Source organism: Podarcis muralis, chromosome 4, assembly GCF_964188315.1.
Source record: "Podarcis muralis chromosome 4, rPodMur119.hap1.1, whole genome shotgun sequence".
In the NCBI taxonomy this organism is placed as follows: domain Eukaryota; kingdom Metazoa; phylum Chordata; class Lepidosauria; order Squamata; family Lacertidae; genus Podarcis; species Podarcis muralis.
The window spans coordinates 22,341,719-22,364,110 of NC_135658.1; the positions used below are offsets into that span (position 1 = coordinate 22,341,719).

The 22,392-nt window shown below is 42.5% G+C and overlaps 1 protein-coding gene across 13 annotated transcripts in view; it reads left to right on the forward strand.

Moving 5' to 3' along the window:
• The window catches only part of GRIA4 (glutamate ionotropic receptor AMPA type subunit 4), a 224,268-nt gene extending 207,900 nt beyond the window's left edge, over window positions 1-16,368 (forward strand). For 2 of the 13 annotated variants that reach the window (XR_013392516.1, XR_003706310.2), the window contains 3 exons: window positions 5,065-5,179; window positions 7,546-7,660; window positions 10,047-10,180. Coding sequence is in view for 11 of the 13 variants with exons in the window: in XM_077927028.1 (XP_077783154.1) it covers window positions 5,065-5,179; window positions 10,047-10,181; window positions 15,218-15,356; window positions 16,171-16,250 (469 nt within the window). In the remaining 2 variants the exon portion in view is untranslated. Of the gene's footprint in view, window positions 1-5,064; window positions 5,180-7,545; window positions 7,661-10,046; window positions 10,318-15,217; window positions 15,598-16,170 lie in introns of those variants that run through there. The other 11 variants (XM_077927026.1, XM_028726179.2, XM_077927024.1 and 8 more) reach the window with 7 other exon arrangements.
• Window positions 16,369-22,392: the final 6,024 nt, after the last annotated feature.

Here is a 22,392-nt window from a genome sequence, read left to right on the forward strand (position 1 = left end):
GCATCTTAATTATACAGCTATTTTTTAAAAAATGGCAGTGTGAAACAAAAGTGTTTTTTACATGGCCTGTTAGATATAGCAAGGAATGCAATGTGGTTAGATTCATAACCAATTTGAGCTTAATTTCAGAACAATGAGAGGCGCTTAAAAATCTCATTTACCTCATTCCTTTTTATTTCCATTTTTTTTCCTTATTGTGCTGTGAAATTGTCTATGGATATGGCTAATAACCCTACTAAATAACCCTCTCATGATTAGCTTTTATAGGGTTTTTTAATTGTTATTTTAGGACTATCAACAGCAATTTGCACCTTCCTCAAAAAAGTAAGTGGTAAAGTTTTATTCTTCCTGATCCGTAATGGTGAATTTTGGCCAGGGTGAGTAATTCCCCACCCCACCCCCACCCCGTGATGGATTTTGCTTTATTTTTCTTTTAAGAGGCATGGGAATCTCCATCTCAAGTAAATCTGGAAATTTCTCAATTAACAGATAATTTCTCTAAATAGGCAGAGGACATATCCTGGTACTATAAGGCATTAGAATAAGATTTGTAGACATTCAGGGCAGCATCCAATTTGTAGACATTCAGGGCAGCATCCAGTATTTCTGTTCTGGTAGTGCAATATGAAAGCCATTGTGGTGCAGTGGTTAGAGTGTTGGACTAGGGCCTGCGAGACCAGAGTTCAAATCCCCACTTACAGTTACTGCCTCTCAGCCTAACTTACCCATTACATCTTCCTTCCATCATGCATGTGGTTTCCAAGCAACCACCTACCCAAGCAAGTGACTAAACCCAGACCTGTTAAGTTTCAGGAATCTGGTGGCCTCATGTGTCATCAGCCCATGCCCTGGGATATAACTAAAGAATGAAGGAAGCACACCATCCCATATCCAGAGCCAGTGTGGACAACATGAGAATAAACAGCATTAATTTAAAATAGTTTCATATTTATGCATGGATGCTGGGGGGGGGGGGATAAAACAAAACATGCATCTGCTGAAACATTTAGCACAATTTATTTTCTGTTAGTAGGAGCAGTTGTTACATATTATTAAATATGTGTGTTTATTTTATTTATTGATATCCCACCTTTCATCCAATGCTTTCAAGGCAGTGTACATTATTCTTCTCATCCCATCCCTTTACAATCATCCTTACAGCATCCCTGTGATGTAACTCAATCTGGAAGATAGGGACTGACCCAAGGTCACCCAGGGACCTTCATGGTTGAGTGGAGACTTTCCAAACCCAGTCCATCCCTCTAACCACTGCACTCATCTTATGACAACTTACGGAGTAATATAAGTAAAGAACAGAACCCTGCCCCAATAAGCTCACAGTCTACATTAAGATCATTTGAGGACAGTTCTCTGTTACAGTGGTACCTCAGTTTTCAAATGTTTCGGAAGTCAAACGTTTCAGTTTTCGAGCGCCGAAAACCCGGAAATGCTTCCATTTTCGAACGCGTCTCAGAAGTCAAATGGCTTCCGCTGATGTTTTTTGTTTAATTTTCTCTATTGAATTCGCAGGCAGCCCTTTGCACCTCTGTTCTCAAACATTTCAGAAGTCGAACCGTCTTCTGGAACGGATTACATTCGAAAACCGAGGCACCACTGTATCTATACCTTCCAGCCACTGTGTCATAAAATCACAGAACTGTAGAGTTGGAAGGGACGACACAAGTCACCTAGTACAACCCCCTTAAATGGCGGGGGGGTGCCCAAAGTGGGGCTCAAACCCACAACCCTGAGATTAAGAGTCTCATTCTCTACTATCTATGCAGGTGGTCCTCAATTTTTAAAAAATTTAGAAGTGGGGAGAACAAGGGGTGGTTGTATCCACTTAACACGTTCTTGTCAGCCCAAGGATTTATCCTTGGGCAATGGAACTCCTCCCTCTGCACATGCCCCACACCCTCCCCAAATCTGCCCCACAGGGTTGATGGAAAACGCAGAATAGATTTAGGGGGCATACAGGAGGAGAGGGAGAAGTGCCACCTTGTGCTGACAGAATGAGTAACTTGGTGCTATACTGGATGCAACCCCTTATATACAGAGTAGCATTTTGTTTTGACTTTCAGCATGATGGAAAGAGAGGTTGAAATCTTCAAGAAAAAACACCCCATGAATAGTACTTCGCTGGAAATACTCAAGGGAAGGGAAGGTGTGGGTTGAGGTACTAACTGGAAACAAAACTGTTGTCATCTAAATGATTAATTGGAAATCCATAATAAATATCTCTGGTTCAAAAGCAGTTGCTTCCTGGAACAAAGGAAGCAAATGAACAATTTCAGTCCAGCCTTGCTCCTTTTCCTCTCCCTCTTGATCACAAACCATAATTAGAGTACTTGTATAAAATTACATTTGTCAGATTGCCTGAGAAGCGTAGCCCCAAAGGCTTTATCCACAAAAAAGCAGAGTGTTATCACTAACACCACAGCCTGTATTCCTGTATTTTGAGTTCCAGGGACAGACAAGTAATTACATTATCTGTATTCACTATCTAATACAAATTTAACAGCCACTGAAATGAGGCTCAGGTCAATTCTGTTAAGAGACAGTTGTGAAACCTCATAATTAGTTGGCAAGGATCTGTGTAACAACTCCCCCTCCCCCCAGAAAATGTGCATGAAAGGCAGTAAAGGACAAAATGTGTTTCCAAAACAGCTGACCCATAAAGATGCTCTCCTTATGTACAGGGTGGTCCACAGTAATGAGTTGGCATCATAAGGGCAAAGGTATAACCAGTACAGCTGTCATGGCCCAAGAGCCCCCTCTATCAGGGGAAGAGTTCTACAAGATGGAAGATGGCAGGGACTAGGAGCAAGAACCACCTAAGGACATATCCTCCATAGTAACTGTCCCACTAGAGCAGCGTTTCCCAAACCTGGGTCTCCAGCTGCTTTTGGACTACAACTCCCGTCATCCCTAGCTAGCAGGACCAGTGGTCAGGGTTGATGGGAACTGTAGTCTAAAAACAGCTAGAGACTCAAGTTTGGGAAACCCTGCACTAGAGCATGGATGGAGAACATGTGCCCCCCCCCCCAGGACTATATAGCTCCCATCATCTCTGACCATTGGCCATTCTGGCTGTGCCGATGGGAGTTCAATCATAGAACTGTAGAGTTGGAAGGGACCTTGGGGATCATCTAGTAGTCCAATGCCCCGTGCAATGCTGGAATCTCAACTAAGTGTACACAACAGATAGACAACAACATGTGGAGGACAACACACACTCCCCATGCCTGCACTGGAGGAGCCACAAGGGACAAGTGGTGCCTCCATCCTCTGCCTTGCCCTATCCCCTTGATTCCAATAACTCATCTCCAGGACACTGGCAACTCAGTAGGGCCCTTTGCCATGTCCACGAGGCAGCAGGAGACTTCAGGCTGAAGCATGCACCCTTTAATAGGGTGCAGCCTGTTTTAGCCCACATAGTCCTCCACCATCTACTGATGCTCACAGCTGGCTCCAAAATCTCACAGGAATAACACTCCAAACTCTTACTGGTTTGTCTTTAATCTATCCTTACCTTTTAATCAGGCCTGTGATGAGCTGTCCATGGTACTGACCAGTTGAAGAGTACCCTGGCCTGTTGCTTAACCCATATCAGCAGGCCCTTATAGGCTTCAGCCTGGAAACTTTGATTTAAATGAGGAGCCTTCCAACTCCTTGGGAGCCACAAAACACATACATCCAGAATAAGTTTCTGGATTTGAGAGCTCCTTTGCTTATCTGCAACAGCTTCAATTCTAAGCTTTAATCTCAGCAAAATACAGTCACTGACAGTGGATGAAATCACTGCCTTGCATTTTTACATGTTACCACATGGCCAACATTTTTATTAAGCAAGGTCAGTGTGCTTTCAACCTGCTGTTCAGTGTCTACTGGGCATTAGATAGCATCAGACAATGTGGTGCCATGGAAATTCTATCCACAGTGATTTCAAGAGTCTCTGCTAAAGGAGCTATCTGATTCCCATTGTTAGCAACCCTGTGTTTCCAAAAATTGAAGTTCCGTTTTGTTTGGAATTCATTGATACATCAGTGACACACCGAGGCAACCTTTGCCTGTTCTCCTCTGTGGGTGGAGCAGGGATGGATCTCAGAGCCCTGGTGCATGTTGATGACATCATGCATAGATGCCAGGGTCCAGAAGCCTCTAGCCAAGTCTAGGGTAGTTTGTTGCAATATGAAGCCCAATGGTGTCAGGTAAGTGCTCTATTTTGAATTCCACCGTTATCCTAAATTCCATGAAGCAATCTCCCTTAGATATCTAGTGGTGAGTTCTCTCTAGTGACACTGCCTCTAACATAATATCATAAACAATAAGGTAGCCTAATCATCTGGGCATAATCCATGTATAATGGAGCACATTTTATGTTTCATTGTTTTTAATGGGAGTGCTTGAATCCCTTCCATTGGAATCAATATGTTTTAACTTTGGTTGAATTGCGCATCATACACCTATGTTTGGGACAGTTGTAAAAAGAAGCAGAGATTCTCACAAAAGCGGGGGTGGGGCGGGATCTTGCATTTTGTACACCTATTTAATTCACACTTTACCACCAGACTTTAATGCTAGTACAAGAGCTGACTATTTCAGCTCAAGGGAACTGAAATTTAATATTCGTATTTTGTACAACAAACAATCATGCCTCTCTGGCTGCTAAAGAAATTGAATCAAGGGTCTTTTTCTTTTTTACTGTCTGTTATAAACTGTAGGGGAAAGGATGCACACAATCTAAATTTTATATCCTGGCTGCACTTTATCACCACATTGAAAATATCTGAATAGCTGCTTCTCTCTTTTTTTATCGGTTTACAAAATCATATTATCCTTACTTAAGCACCGAGCAATAAAGCTGCCCTCTATTGGAAAAAAATGCATTTTTCCCTCCCCAAATTTGTTTGCCAGCATGCTTCTTCCTCCCCACAGGTGTGTTATAATATGCAAATGAGAGGTTTATTTAGTGTGTGGATAAAAGAGCTTTTTAAGTCCTCGTTCCTTCTAACATCTTAACGGCTATGCAGTTTCTTACAAAATATGTTTTATCGTTTCAAGAAATGCTGTTAACCTCGCAGTTTTAAAACTGAATGAACAAGGCCTCTTGGACAAATTGAAAAACAAATGGTGGTACGACAAAGGAGAATGTGGCAGCGGGGGAGGTGACTCCAAGGTTAGCCTCAATGTCACCAAAGCGGGTAAACAGTATGTAGAGTAATTGGTGCATCTGCTGGGGCTCTTTCCTTCCTTGCCACGAAATCCTGGACGGCATTGATAAAAAAAGAGAAAAACCAACATCCAGATGTGTGCAATTACTGTCAAAGCAAAAATATTTGCATCCTTGTTTGAGTCTCAAGCCCAACGTATTGGCCTGGGAATCCAAATCATCATTTTGCATGTCATACCTGGAATCTCTACATATTAAAAAATAAAAACAGACTTGACGCAAAAGTTGGTAGGGACAAAGCAGCTTGGTGAACATGCAGCGGAAGACAATATCACAAGAGCCAAGCTAGTTCCCTGTCTCTCCAGGTGAATGACTTAGGCTGCTTGTCCATCACTAACTGGTTTTTACTGGAGCTGTAGGTTGGTGGGCCAACTTATTTATTTTGTTCCATTTATTAAATTTATGTCCTGCCCCTCCTCCCAAAAGAGCAGAAGGCAGCAAACATACAGGCCAGAAAGCAATTACAGTGGTACCTTGGGTTAAGTACTTACCGTAACTCGTTCCGGAGGGATGAGCTAATGGAGCATCCTGCTGCCGCTGCGCCGCTAGAGCATGATTTCTGTTCTCATCCTGAAGCAAAGTTCTTAACCCGAGGTACTATTTCTGGGTTAGCGGAGTCTGTAACCTAAAGCGTCTGTAACCTGAAGTGTATGTAACCTGAGGTACCACTGTAAAACATTTAATAAATCAGTTGGAGCACAAATGCAGACTGGGGAAGATCTCCCCTTAAAAGGCTTGTTGGAAGAGGAAGGTTTTCAGTAGGCCACAGAGACAGCCCCAGTCTTTTACTGAAAAAGAAAGTCCCCATGGTTACAGTCACTACTTCATCCAAAAAACTCTCTTTAACTCTTGGGTGGGTAGCAACTAGCAGGCCAGCTAGTTGCAGGGGCCAGACTTTGCCTCGATAGCCTCATTTCTAAGATTTCCCTGTAGAGCACACCAACACAAAAGTGGATTTATTGCTGTGGTTTTTGCAAATGAAATCTGGGGACCGTAGTTTTGTGAGAGTGGGGCCCAAGCTCTGGTGCACAAGTTGTCCCCTGAACACTAGCACTGGGGCATAATGGGGGGGATGTTTTTGTTTGTTAGTATGTTGTGTTATTTTTGTGCCTTGATATGTAAACCACCTTGTGATCCTTGGATGAAGGGCAGTATAGCCATTTAAGAAATTAATAAATAAATCTTGATTTTATGATCCACTCTACCTGCTCAAAGGGTCATTCAGTTCCCATAGGAAAAATAGAAAACTCATATAAACATCATGCGATTGCGGGTGCTTCCTTTATATTATCTGTATTTATCAATCACATTTATACCCCGCCCTTCCCCCAAATAACCCATTGGCTTATTCCTTGTCATCTTTCGAACAACCCTGTGGAAGCACTTAAAAGCTGAAAGAAGCCCAGTGCCTCCCAAAGGAATGGCCTGGTTCAGTAGGGTTTTGATTTATAGACCTGGGGACACACAACATACTGTGCTCTAAGCACAGCTTTCCAATATTTTTTTAAATGAAATTTGTAGGCCACTCTCCATCACCAAAGGATCCCAGCCATAACATAAACATCATGATGCAACGAAATTAAATAAAAATCAGTTTAAAAGTATAGCAGCAATCAGTGCAGCATAAAATAACCTTCAGGTGTCAGCCATCTTTACCAACTTCCTCTAAACACCCAGTGGAATAATCAGGTCTTTAATTGGTGATATAAAAACTATCAAGGGTGTTGCCATCCATACCTTCCATGGAGAGGGAGGCAGCTAGATTCTCCCTGCTTACTGAAATATACAACAATAGGGGCCCATCCATATTGGTGCGCATTGGGAGCCTAAACAGATTTACACTGAAACAGATCCTACTCAACCTCATGGAACCTACTTCCCAGCTTTGGTCTGCTGCCTAAATTGTTCAGTTGATAGTTTGCTCAAATGTCAGGCTAGGTGAGTTTGAGGACAACGGATAGGCAATCTGGTAACCAGGTGCTTCCTTGCTTCGACATTTAAAAAAAAAGTGGAAACATTTCCAACATCTGGTTGTGTTTTATTGGTCAGCCACTGAATGTCGGTGAAAGCCAATAGTTTTGGGTTCACAGTAATTGCACACAATTTTTTACCAAGTCTTCCCCAGCAGTATGTGCCCATTACCTGAAGCGATGGAGCAGGTCCCAGTCGTATGTCTGTCTCTAACCCTGTGCACGACATAAGCAGCCTCTGTGGCCTCCGCTCCGTCACTTTGCAATGCGATTCTATGTAGTTTTACTTGAATAACATAAAATAACATATATAATGTTATTTATGTTATTTCCCACGTGAAGAACTCCTGTAAACCTTGCCGTTCTGAAACTCAGTGAGGCAGGCGTCTTAGACAAGCTGAAAAACAAATGGTGGTACGATAAAGGGGAATGTGGACCCAAGGACTCTGGAAGCAAGGTCAGTCGCTGCAGTTCGGGACCCGCTATTGTGTTCACAAGGGAGCTAATGTTCACGTAGGAATGGAAATAAATGAGCTATTGAACAGGCACCGTGCAGAAGGCGCTTATCCTTTCCCTCCCAACCCCAGGGGGGCAAGATGAAGTGGTCGCTTGGATTCGTAAACCCTGCATGAGAAATGCAACACATGGTCAAATCATTAATTAAATTAAAGCCCTTCAACACCAGCTTCATCCCAGGCATGTCCCCAAATGCCAAACCCTTAACTTGCTTAAAAAAAAAAAAAAAGGATGCTCCGGTTTATACAAGGGGATGGTGGCACCTCAGTTATGGAGCACTCACTGAACATGCTTTTCTAAAAGGTCTTCTGTTGATGGACTTACAGTCATAGAATTGTAGAGTTGGAAGGGAGTCTGAGGATCATCTAGTCCAATGCAGGAATGTACAGGGATCGAGCCTGCAGCCTTGGCGTTATCAGCACCATGCTCCAACCAACTTGAACCACTTAGGTTCAGAATGGTCCTGTTGATCAGTCTTAGAAATGATAGCAAGATCTGAAGATGATATTGCATTGTGTTATATTTAATATACTGTAACCCTGATCATGTCTGGTGGACCTCCCCCCCCCCCCCATTAGTGGTGCCTTGTTCCAACATCTGGCAGTACCTCCATGTCAACTTGACTCCTGCCACTCCAATTTCAAAAAGGAAGGCCACCTCTCTTGATGGTGTTTATCTAACAAGTTTGGAGGCAGATTAAAATGTTACGTTCCTCACCCATCCCATCCCCCCCCCCACCGCAACATGAACAACATGGGAAGATGTTCATCCTGCACCTGCCCAGCCATTAGTTGGAACATTGACTAATGCATCTTTAAATTAAACTATTTCAGCAACTGAACTCGGTGCTCATCATGGTGTGCGAATTCCACATAGCTCAGAATCAAAAAAAATCAAGTCTTACTCTCAGCCCATTTTTTAAAAAGTGTTTATTACTACAGGCATGCCTGGATAAATTGCTTAATTAGGAGTATAGTAATGGGTGGTATAATGTCAAATCCTTAAAAAAAAAAGTCTAAAGCATTATGATGTACAATTACATGCATCTTTCTTAAATCCTGAAATGTCAAGTGTGCAGTCTCGTGTTCATGCCATTCGCTCATTCAAATCAGCAGTGAATTGTGGCCGCACGAACTCGCAGGATGGAAAGCATCCACCGATTTGAAATGCTTACTTAACACTAAGATTAATGTCTTAAATTAAAAACGTAATGGATTTTTTAAAAATTACGTATCTAACAATTTACCGCATCAGCACTGCAGTCCCTTAGTGAGAAGAGGTCATAGCTCATTGGCAGAACATCTGTTTTGCATGTAGAAGATCCCATGTTAAATCTCTGCCATGGTAGAACTAAGAGAGAGTCCTGTCTGAAACACCTGAGCATGGCCAGTCAGTGCAGAACACTGACCTAGGTGGACCAAGTCTGAATCAATACAAGGCCGCTTCCTCTGATATTAACAATAAGTACTTTAAACAACAACCCTGAGAAAACCAGGCAAGCCAGTGGTCCCGATCCAGAGAATGCTGCTACGCTTGTTTGTGGACTTGTGCAGATGCAGCAAGACTCTTCCCTGAATTTCCAACGCTCTAGGCCCCTCTCCCTCTCCACCATACTGCAAGCGCTTCCCAAACCAGGCATCTTTCTCCTTTAACAGTATAGTAGGAAGTGAGAAGGCTGTTCTTCGTGAGGAAAGACTCATTTGTCTCCTAGCTCACATCCTACACGAGGCTAGGGTGCTGTGACAGGAAATTGGTTTGCCTGAATTTTAAAAAGTGATTTAAATGTAACGGACATTTAGCCTTTTTATTTAACCAGCAGTTGGAAGACCGGTCTGCTGTTTTCTTTTCCAAATAAATATATCGGAGCATATTTATCCTAAAAAGGAGCCATGCCATAGATCACTTAGGCTACTTAATGATCCTCTAACGACCCCGTGTTCAGGCCACCATTAAACGTCAAGTCAAGAGAGGATAGATATGCTTTATTGACGCTGCGGTTAATTGTGGTAGACTATTTCACCGCCGTTCATTACCGAGGGGCTAATTGCATCCGAAAGTATTGGTTAAGCACATGTAATCTTTCGTAGCATTTTGCTTCTGAAAACAAATTGTTTGCTTATATACGTATGTTTGTTTTGCAAGCCAGGGCAGGCCAATTATCTCGGAAGACGTTTGTCAGTGCCTGTCTTCCCCTCCTCCCTTTCCCCGTGTATTTCAATGAAGCCGTCGCTTATGCCTCTGTACTTGTACCGTACTGTTTTGTTTGTTTGCTCTCGGGCCGCCTCGCGCCTCCGATCTGACACGCACACCCCTTTTTGTTTCCCCAGGACAAGACGAGCGCCCTGAGTCTCAGCAATGTTGCGGGCGTCTTCTACATTCTGGTTGGAGGCCTGGGCCTGGCTATGCTGGTGGCTTTGATAGAGTTCTGTTACAAATCCAGGGCAGAGGCGAAGAGAATGAAGGTGGCAAAGAGTGCACAGACTTTTAATCCAACTTCCTCGCAGAATACCCAGAATTTAGCAACTTATAGAGAAGGTTACAACGTATATGGAACCGAGAGTGTTAAAATTTAGGGGTAGGACTTAGGGCCCTACTACAGTGAGTGGCTGCTGCATCATCATCTTGTCATGCGGTGTCGTGCCCTGTCTGTCCAGTGGTGGTAACTGCTTGCTTATCGAGAGAGCTTCCTCTTTTGGAAAAACAAACAAACGGTTCGGTTAATTTTGGCTGCAGATGTTTAGTATACTTTCCTATATGTTGCTAATAGACATCTGCATTGCAAGGGGTGGTTTTTTTTGGTGCTTTTTTATTTTAAAAAATGCATCAAGATATGTAGAGACAGATAGAAATATATTGGATACAATGGGTTTTAAAAATATATATTTTAAAAATCTGCAGGGACGTCTACAGCTGCCCAGAGTGACTGGGGAAACCCAGCCAGATGGGCGGGGTATAAATAATAAATTATTATTATTATTATTATTATTATTATTATTATTATTATTATTTGAAATTTTAGCTTTCATGGTGAACATTTATATTTCTGGATGAAGGATGAGGCCAAGCGAGATCCTAGGCAGACATAAGAGAAGATGGCTTTTCAAAAAATAATTCTAGGTGCTTGATATATGAAGGAGGATCAAGACTCAGGCTTGGTGCACCTGGTTTTGAGGAAGTCGCTTTCTTCTGTTCTTGGGTGTTCTCTGTAGATAGTCTGTTTAGTTAGCTCTGGCGCAATCCTTTCCCTACTTGTCTGGGAATACGTTCCATTGGAATAAGTTTGTAACAAATTTGAGGCAGGTGATGCCTTTAAAATGCAGGTGATGCCTTCATCGATGGCTTTAAAAGATTAGGCAAAATCATGGAGGATAAATCTTTCAAAAGCTACTGGTCAATAAGGCTGTATGCAGCCTCCAGAGTCAACATGCCTCTGAAGACCAGCTGCTTGGGAGCAGCAACAGGAGAAGGCTAATGTCTTCATGCTGTGCTTGTCCATATCCCAAGAGGCGACCGATTAATAAGGGAAATAGCATGCTGGACTAAATGAACCTTTGCTCTGGTCCACATGGACCATTGCTTTGATCCAGCAGGGCTTCACAATGTTTTTCTTTAAAAAAACAAAAACATCTCCTTTATAAATGTGGCTTACTTCTGAGTCTGCATGCGTATGATTGTGCTGCTAGTTAGTTTTACTGCATTTGCAAGAAGACTTTCCTCCAACGAGCTGAAACTGATGTGCCTTGCAGCATGCAGTTTGGAAGGCCACGGCAAAATTCTTCAGTACAGGGTGGCAAGCAAAACTGCAGTTTTTGCTCATGGAAAAAGAGTGCCTTGTTTGTCACAAGCAGGAGAGCTACTCGGGGCTGAAGGAATGAGAGTAGCTGCTCTTAGGAAAGCATACAGGTGCACTGATTGTCTTCTTTCTTATCCCCCTTCATCTTTGAGCCAGAAATATTTAGGATTGTCAAAACTGTGGTAAGGTACAAACGCTCAAATCCTACATACACATTCAGCTGGAAATACGTTCCATTGAAGTCAATGGGGCTTACTTCTGAGTAGATGTGCATAGTAGGGTGATATCAGCAGGTCCCAGGGCAGGTCACAACCATTTAAAATTCAGGATGAAAACAGTTAAAGCAAATCGCAGGAATAGGGTGGGTCCTAAAACACACACATCTCAGTACAGTCATACCCCGGCTCCCAAACGCCTTGGGAGTTGAACGTTCCGGCTCCTGAATGCTTGAAAACTTGAAGTGATTGTTCTGGTTTTTGAACATTCTTTTGGAAGCCAAACATCCGACGGTGCTTCAGTGGCTTCCGATTGGCTGCAGGAGCTTCCTGCAGCCAATCGGAAGCCGCGCTTTGGAAGTCGAACATTTCGGAAGTCGAACGGACTTCTGGAAGGGATTCTCTTTGACTTCCGAGGTATGACTGTACACCTTAATAATACCCACAAGACCAGTGATATGGCAATTTAAAACAAAACACAGAGTAAACAAAGTTTAGGTGTAAGCCTGTAAATGTTAAGTGTTTTATTTTGCCACCTCATACTTTAAAAAGAAAGGCATTATATTTATTATTTTTATTTTTATTCATGCAGTGCTGGCGCGCACGGCACTGCACAGCAGGCAAAGTGTGCCTGTCAAATAGCAGGCCCCTGCCCCAAGGAGACAGCAGCCCAAAGGCATACAACAGAACCATACAATGCAGAACAAACACAGTATGACCAGAGATTGGCGTGTGGTCACTGTAGCTGGAGAGCACCGAGAAATAGGTGGGTTTCCAGAAGGGGGGTGAAGAAGACGTGGGAGGGGGCTTGGTGCACATGGAGTGGGAAAGTATAGATTCCCTTTCCGAAAAGGTTTCCTTGCCCATTTGTCTGTTACCTTTTGTTTCTGCCAGAAACAATTTAAGAGGGAACGTGGCTTTCAAAACCTTTCTGTGTTCTTGAAAGTTTCCTCTTTCTGTTTCTCCAGCAGCAGCTCCACTTGTGCAAGGTCAAGGTAAAAAGGGACCCCTGACCATTAGGTCCAGTCATGACCAACTCTGGGGTTGCGGCGCTCATCTCGCTTTATTGGCCGAGGCAGCCGGCGTACAGCTTCCGGGTCATGACTAAGCCGCTTCTGGCACACCAGAGCAGCACGCGGAAACACCATTTACCTTCCTGCCGGAGCGGTACCTATTTATCTACTTGCACTCTGACGTGCTTTCAAACTGCTAGGTTTTTAACGCACGGCAGCAAAAAGCACACAAACTCACGGGGGGGGGGGGAATTATGTGGCGAAACCCAGACATTTTTCATTAGGATTTTTACATAGAGGACACTGGGTAATGTAGTGAATGACCTCCTTCATAACCATTTTACATGAAGGCTGTTCCAAAGGTAGCTTCTTAAGAGTAGCTAGACAGAAAGGCAGAGGGCAAATTGATTTTGGTCTTGCAAAACAAGCTGGCTTCTGCCCATAATCAGACTTTTTGCAATAAGGAGAGTGACAGAGCACACTATCTAACCCTCCTGCAAACAGTTCAGAACAAATACTCCATACAAAGACAATGTCTTCTAATCTCCCCACAAACCTCATCTAAACAATTCAGGAAGAATGCCCAATGAACAGGCTGTCCAGAAGCAACCTTTGTATCATATAACCTCTCTAATTAATGAAACAAAAAGCACTTTAAACTCCCACCCCACCCCTTGCTTCATTTATAACTAGGATTATGTAGAATTCACCTGTCCAGTAATGAATAAGGCGCCAATGGTTGGGTGGTTCCATCCTTTAGCAGAAACATGTCAGTTTCCTTAGTCTTTCCCTGGTTAGTAGCTCTCTATCTTTCCATGTTCCTCGTGATTCGGTGTTTCTGTTTTAAATGGCTTTTAATCTGTTTGCTTGTTTTCACCTTTGTACGCTACTTTGAGATTTGTGTTGATGTAGGTGATTATAGAAACACCATAAAACGAATCTAATAAAGCTTTACTCAGGTCTCTGGCAAGAAAAGGGTGCAGCTGCAGCCAGGTCCAGAGGTTCCCCTATCCCTCAAAAAGCAAAGAGATATGTCAGCCATGTTACTTTTGTCCCACATTTTTGTCAACTATCTGTTTTCGCTCTGTTCCATTTTTCAAGGTCGATTCAGGAGGCTTCCCCCAGAAGCTAAACGTTTCCCTCCAATGCTCTGCATGCAAAGTCAAGGAGGGTCACTCGCTCATTTGTAGGCACCGCCCAATGCAAAAAAAAACCCTTATAGCTGGTGCTCTCAGGACAATCTCAGTTGTTGCATAGGGGTGGGATTGTCTTAATCCACCATAAATGTCCTGCTTTGGGCCTTGTATGTTTGTGTGTGTGTGTGTTGCTCTTGTCCCATAATATGCCACATGTAGCCACGTTATTGCCACGATTTCAACAAATAAACTCATTTTATTGGAGAGTTTGGCCCTGGTCCAACAAAACTTACTGGTGCCAATGTCCCGTTTCAAATCAATGGGCCTTTTAAAAAAAAGAAAAAGAAATTGCAAACAATGAGATGCTTCTTTCTAAAAGAAAGCCTGCCATGGATTTGGCATTCTGAAACCTCAGACCTCACCCCCAATAGGATTCCAGCCCTGGAGTGCAATTCTATGCATGTTTGCTCAGAAGTAAGTCCCACTGAGTTCAGAGGAGGGCGGTAACTCCCAGGAAGGTCTAAATCATTTTTTTTTATTTAAGCAGGCCTTTGAGACAGATTTTGAATTCTACACATTATGTATATACATTTTTTTACAGCTGTTTTTTTTTTTATTAGCCTTTTAAGTATTTGCAACTTGCCTTCATTTTAACCAAAAGGAAATCAAGGTAGAAGTGGAAAGGAAGGGAGGGAGGAAGAATTCGGCTAAAGTCAAACACTTTTAAGTCCCATTTATTTCTGTGGAGATAAGCATATATTTGGATATTTGGATTTTGTTTTCATTTAAATCAATGGGGCTAAAAGGGGCTTAACTTTGGCTGGATTTTCATTTAAATATACAGAAAGCCTGTAACTTTTTTTATTCAAAAAATGCAGTAAACTAGATGATATCAGCTTGACAAGAATTCAGATTTACAAGCTAATTTGTGAGAAAATTCCGAGCCTTACTGCTATCACATATACATGAAATTGGATTTGGAGGGGTGGGGAGGAACAAGAGATTGATTCCTAGGAAAACTGGGCAACTGAGTAACATTTTACACTTGCCCACAGAGATTTGACTTTTACTAAATTTTAACAGAACGAGAACCTCCGGTTTGATCTCTTTTAGAGCATTGATTATTATTATTATTATTTAAAAGAGTGTGTTAAATGCTCTTATATCTATATCATTATATAAACAGTTAACGTGATAATGCAGATGTCTACACCTAGATATTTTTGGTGTTTGCTGTGCACTGGTTTTATTGGGGAACAGAAATATTGTAACACTTCCTTTCTGCCTCCTCCCTTTCTTCTTCTCCCTCTCTCCCTTTCTGTCCTTTCTCCTGCCTCCCAGCTGACCTTTTCTGAAGCCATACGAAACAAAGCCAGATTATCCATCACAGGGAGCATGGGAGAAAACGGACGCATTCTGACTCCCGACTGCCCAAAGGCTGTACACAGTGGAACTGCAATTAGACAAAGTTCGGGATTGGCGGTAATTGCATCAGACCTACCATAAAAACCAAAAAAATATCCGAGTGCCTTAATTAAACTGTGTCAGTGACTGACGGGAATACAGCATGGACTGTAACACGACACGGGGAAATGTCATTGATGAACTTAGAAATGGGCTGAGCATGGGAAGGGCATCTTGGCATGCCAGACATCAGCAGCAGCAATGTGTGTGCATGGTCTCAGCTCGGAAACCCAAACTCAGATTTTATATCAGGAAGAGGGAAAAAATCATAATTTAGTTTTGTTGGGGGGAGGCGGGGTTGGGACAGGAAGATTAACAGTGACAAATTTCACTTGAGCGGACTTTAAAAAAAAAACAACCACCAACTAATAGGACTTGCCAATTTAGCGCATTAAAACTGTGAAGAATACACAAGAGGAAAAGGCTACCTTTTGGTCTTTGTCTAGGCAACGTGGAGAACCAACTGCTATAGAAGTCAATGAACATGCTTACCTGTGTTTCCCGACGATCAACATTATACAGTGGGAAGACTGTCCGGCTGTGGAAACAAGTCACTAAACTGTGATAAGAAAATAAATATGTAAATCCTGTGAAAAAATAAAATAAAAGAAATTAATTACTTTTTTCTTTGGGGGAAAAAAGAGGAATATTGAAACATGCTTGCTTTTTAACGGATGTAAATTCAGTAGAGGACAACACAATTCTTTTTTCTAACCATCTTAGGGAACAATTCATTGCAATAATTGATATAAAATGTCATCACTGTAATAAAATTCAGAGACTTTTTTTTTATAAACATTGTTGGTCATCCTCATTCTGTCCCATCATTCCGTGTTCCATGGATTTGCATCTGTCTAACTACAAGAAACCAACAAATAAGTTTAGAGAACACCATCAGTCTGCAGTATAGAATCAAAAGAGACTACGGGTCACTCATGTTACCGATATTATTTATAATCTTGTTCTGTGTAAGAAACTGTGGTTTTTGTACCCACCAAAAAAGAATAAAACAACAACCGTTCTTTTAATACCTGCTGACCTGGAGTTGTTTTCTGACTATCAGGAATGCTGTTCCCAACAGGTCAATAGAGCTGAGGGCAAATTGTATTTGAGACAAATTTGCATTCTGACGCCAAGAAGTGTGGCCCGGCTTGAGTTTCTGGCCAGAGAAGCAATGGACTGTTCTTGACTTTGCTACTGGTTCACTCCAGCATAATAATCATATGTACAGCAGGCAGGGATATATGTATCCTGTGCTTTAAAAATAAATCTCCTCTGAGGGAATCCAAATCCCGCAACAGCAAAAATGTGTGATTCTGTATCTTGCATACATTATGCAAGTTATGCTTGTGTGCTTGGTGACTCAACTATTGCACAGTCTATTCAGCTTTTTTCTTTCTGTTTTGCATAATATATTCTGCTTCTGCTTGTCATGGGGGAGGCTATGTAAGGTACAGAAGGCCACCACCGAGCACTGGAAACAATGTTCAGCAATTTCCCTGGCTTCTGAGATGTCACGCGGCACAGTCCACACCCTGCTGAGGATCTGTCCCTAAACCACTTTCTTGGCTTTTGGCTGCACATGTGTAGGATTTCATCATTTGCAAAGGCCCAACAGAAGGCAGGCAGTCACAAAGTAAGACTTCTAAATGGACTCTTGGTCTATTTAACCCAGTATTGTCTACACTGGCAGGCAGTAGCTCTCCAGGGTTTCAATCATGGGTCTCTCCCAGCCTAGAGATGTCAGGGATTAAACCTGGAACCCAGGTGCTCTATGACTGAGCTGCGGCAGGCAGGTGGCAGCTACTAACAGCCAGGGACTGTTGTGAAATTTTGGATTTACGTAAAACATTCACAGTTGATGTGTGGCCCCTTGGTTGCTTCTATCCAAGACTCGGGGGAAAGAATTTTTCACTTTCCTGAGCTATCTTTCTTTCTGGCCACACAGACACTGCTTATTAATGGAATGGGTTGGTTGTTTTTGTCATTTATCTCAAGACACGCATGCATGCAAATTGGGACCGGATCCATATTTCTTCTTGCTACAGTTTGAGCTCAGTTTCCTTGCTGTCGCAACCTACTTGATGGACATATTGGTCAGAGACTCAAATACTGATTTGGTAGTCTGTCTTGATTTCCTATGGTTCAGAAGGGCTACCTATCTTTTCTTTCTTTTAAAAAAAGGACCAAAGGTACATTGATTCAATTAAATGTGCAACTTATAAAAACACACACAGAGAGGGAGACTCAGTCTTAGGGGAAGGAAGATGGGTTAGTTGTCAGTCAATCAGCAATATGAGCAGCCAGATTTTGCTGGAAATTGAGAACTAGCTTCCCTTGACCCCAATCCAGGAAGGGAAATTGTACATCTAAACAGCATGCACTTATGCAATGGATTTACTACTCAGTTTGTGTACATCTGCATGCACCGTTTTTGTGTTCTATTTGTGTTTCCCCCTCTTCTCACCAGCAAATCCGTAGCTTAAGGAAAGGCTGTGCTATGTCTCCCAACACAAAATGCAGGAGCCACCTAATTCTCTTATTGGATTATTGGGGTAATATGAATGCCCTCTGCCCTTCCTGCCTCCTGGTCTAGCAGAAAAAGAGCATGGGTTTGAAGGGGATCCATGCCTTTCTTTCTTTTACCTTTGTGCAACCCAAGGAAGAACTGTGCTGTTAATAAATTCTGCATTGGGCTAGTAGTTGATATATCCCTGCAAGAATATTGGAGTATGAAAAATGAACTCTTGATACCCAATTCAGGATCTCCCCACCCCTCCGTTTGAAGAATACAGAACCAAGTTTCTTAGGAGACCCACGTTTTTTTTATTTCCAGTGCTAATTCTCCAAGACAACTAACAGCAAGTTCAGTCCTTACATCCAAGCCAAACCCCCAGCCATTTCTGCATGTCGTTGTTGGTACATCTCGTAATGTCCAAAGGAAAAAACTTGTGTAGACTGTAGGTCTTCATGCTGTTTGTAAAACCCTCTGCAGGTTGGAATGCTACGTTCCAGAATGCCGAAATGACAACACATTCAGCTAGCAGTACTTCTTAGAAGCACCCAAAATTACTCCAGATTCTGTCGTCCCAAGACATAAAGAAACATACAGCAGTTCTAACAAGGGACACTGAAAAACAAAACTTTGGGGCTGTGAAAAACATTTAAATGTGTAAGATTCCACCTCTCCAAGATCTCTTCTCCCTTCGCTTGCATGGATAGTTGTCTGGAGGCAGAACTACACCCTTACACCAAGCCAGGTTGGTCAGAGGGATGGGCTTCATTGAAGAAAAAAGCAGTTTGGGAAACAGATATGGAGAGCAGCATGATAGGCAGCACTACACAGCACAGAAGTGGAAGAACTTGATACAGTGTGCCATTTTCGGGCTCCATGTAATAACCAACTGTTTTGGTAGCATCATTAATATATTTTTATTCAGATCACAAGATTGCAATGTCACACGAGCAAAGTCCATAGCAAGCCATCTTACAGACACAAAACTTTAGAAATTATGGTTATGATGTATTTCCACAATGGCAGTCCATTCAGGTAATTAGTTTTATTTTTACTCAACAAAATGTAAGTTTTCTTTCTCTCTCTCTCTCTTGCTCTCTCTCCCCACCCCCACCCCCCTCCCGTGGAAGCCCGTTCTGGAAAACATTTGTGGATGACAATAGTTCTTTCATGTTTTGTTGTAAAGATGTATGAGAGTAACAAATGAGGCAGATCTTCTGCTGCTCTCAGCACAAATGCAGTGCCTCAAATGTTGTGGTATTAGCCCTCTAAGGCCACTGCTTGCAACATCTGAAAAAGCAAAACAGGACATGCCCTTATCAAAGTCTTTGGGTCAAAGAAACACTCCTCAAATCCATGCAGCTGCACACATCAACAACTTCGGATTTAAAAAATTGCCTCTAATGCTGCTATTTTGTATTTCTGTACAGTGCTGCAAATTTGTAACAAAAGTTGTTTCCATTTTGAGCTAAATCTTCCTCACCTTCTTTACACTGAAGGGTGAAAGGATATGCTGTGAGATTCCTTGGAAAATGGGACCAAAGTACTTTCTGCATTTGCAGTATAGGTCAAACATACAGCTGCTACCATTCTAGCTACTATTTGATTTTGATATAATATTAATAGTGTTCTAAACCCTCCCCGCAGAGCAGTCAAGTCCTTGTTTAGGAGGCTTACAATCTGCATTAGACTGAAAAGAGACAGCAGAAGTTAGGGAATTACAAGTGCCAGGTAATATGTTGCATGTACCACAGATATACTGTCCAAACTGGGGTAAAACTCTGTGGCAAATCCTTCCTTCCTGGTATAATAGTTGGGATCCGTTACCACAAGACGATCTGGGTCCATCAGTCATGCCAGTTTGGTCCATGAGGCCATTTTTTTTCACCTGTCAATCAGCTGAGGTTACTCTAATGAGTGGGTGCTGTCAGCTGATGGGCTAAATTCAATTCTGTGTGGGCTGTGGATGCAGCCAAGGCAATAGGATTTAATCCCCCTCCACCCAGAGGGTTAAACCCTGCTCAGCTCAGCAGGAGTCAATACAAAACCTTTCCTAAATCAGAAAGCCCGTGACGCCAAAGGTTTCCCCACCCGTGCCTTATTCCATAGAGCAATTTATGGGATGTGAAATCTGTGGTCCTCCAAATGTTGCTGCACTACGACTCCCATTAGTACCACCCAGCATGTCCTGTAGTCCGGAATGATGGGAATTATAGTCCAAAAGCACAATCCCTGTTTAAAATCAGTTGCATTGGTTGCCAGTTGGTTTCTGGTTCAATTCAAGGTGCTCACCTTACTGCTTATAGCCCTAAGCAGCAGAGGAGACCCTCTTAGTAGTTCCACCTCCCTAAGAAGTTCAGGAGCAACATCCCTCTGTTAGAAGATGCAATGTGTAGCCTGGGTTCTGGGCATGATACAAAATAAGAGATATTTTATAGTGGAGATATGGGGAAGATGAAGGAGAGTGACTCAACACAAGTGGATGAGGAAAAGACTGAGGAGGACGACTGTGGAGACACACAGAGAACATCATGTCAAACATCACAATATGTTTGTAGTTTGTCCAGCTTGTTTTATTTTCATTTTTCATTTGCTTTATTTGTAAATATAATGTTGTGTATCTGTGCATTATAATATTTGTAACATACGTGTTCTATCAAGCAATATGCATATATGGGGGATGTGATTTTGGGGTGGATGGGGAGGAGAGGAGAGGGCACAAGGCAGTCATTTCATTTCACTGCAGCAACATCCCTCCCCACAAAAGAAACGTGCGGTTTAACATATTTCAGGTCCTTATGCCACTACCTAGTTAATGACACAGGCAGTGGTGTGAAGTGGAGAAAGCTCCATGGCAGGATGTCAGGAACAAAGCCAAACTGAACGATACTTTGCAGAGGTGAGACAGGTAAAACTCAAGGGCTACCATTTTCAGTTAACTTCTAATGTTGACTCCTATATAATAATTTCCTCAAATTGCATGATAGATTTAAACTTTTGGATAAATCCAAGCAGAGCCTGATAGGGAAAGGCTGCATTGTTTCAAGCCACTCTGGACAAGAGCTCTGTTCAGCTCAAAAGCCTGCTAGTTTAACACTACCGAGACAAGTGCTTATAATAAATAAGGTAAAAAAGTAAAGGTAAAGGACCCCTGGATGGTTAAGTCCAGTCAAAGGCAACTATGGGGTACGGTACTCACCTCGCTTTTCAGGCTGAGGGAGCCGATGTTTGTCCACAGACAGCTTTCCAGGTCATGTGGCCAGCATGACTAAACCACTTCTGGCGCAACAGAACACCATGACGGAAACCAGAGCACACAGAAACGCCATTTACCTTCCTGCCACAGTGGTACCTATTTATCTACTTGCACTGGTAGGCTTTGAACTGTTAGGTTGGCAGGAGTGGGACAGAGCAACGGGAGCTCACCTTGTCGGGGGGTTCTAATTGCCAACCTTACAATTGGCAAGCCCAACAGGCTGTAGTTTAGACCACAGTGCCACCCACATCCAGTAAATACAATAAATATAAAAAATACCACCATAGTGACATATTTGTATACAGACTTCTAGGGGGCCAGCAAGACAAGGACTGCTGTGTACGCTGCCCAGAGTTGAATGAATTTGGTTTTGGGGTAGAGGAAGTTTGCATTAAAGCAGAAGTGGACACATACATTGCCAATTGTCACGCTAAGGGGGAAACTGGTGAGAAGCAACATTTACCCAGGGAAAAACATTTCCTAAAACTGGGAACGGCTGTGAGGAGCTGGGATTTGCATCTGTTTAAAGTATGCATATTTTACATAGCAGTTCTTGCTTTAGAGAACTTCAGTTCCCCTAAAGGCTCTGGGATAAGTTAACCGATTATGAAGGTATTGCATCAATTGGGCCTACTTTGTACTCACACGACGTTCACATCACACACTGCATATATACTGTGGGGTTGCCGTGTGTGCTACTGCATCTTTGGTTCGTAAATGCAGGAACTCTTTCCATCCTACCCAGCGTGAGTGGGTGTGCTAAATCAATATGCTGGATTCATAACTCGCTCAGGTGTAAATGTCGTATTACATAGTCCTGCTCCAGATTGACATGGGTGCTTGAGATGTGAGTTTCTCCCACATTTCCTTAGACTTGAAAGGAAGCAGGCTGTCAGAATGCTGCAGACAAAATACCTCTGCTGTCAGCTACTCAAAGTCTGCTCTGTGAATAAATAGAGTGGTTCAGGCTCCAGGGCAATCTAAGACATCAGCATTCATTAGCAGCAAATATTAAAATGTAAAGACTTCTAAGATTGGCTCTCCAAGGTGATTTATTTTTCACCAAGATGAAAGGGCTTTGAAAGGGTTGATGTTTTCAGCAGGATTATAGACACCCAAGTTTTAAAACAAAAATATAGTATAGCGCATATCAGTTCAGCTCTTGGGCCCAATGTATGAAGCAAAATATTATCGGTGGAGAATTACCTCACTAAAGAGCTATTCTGACACACAGTAGTTCCATTATGTGGATGATCATCTGATGTGCTTCTAGCAGATAGT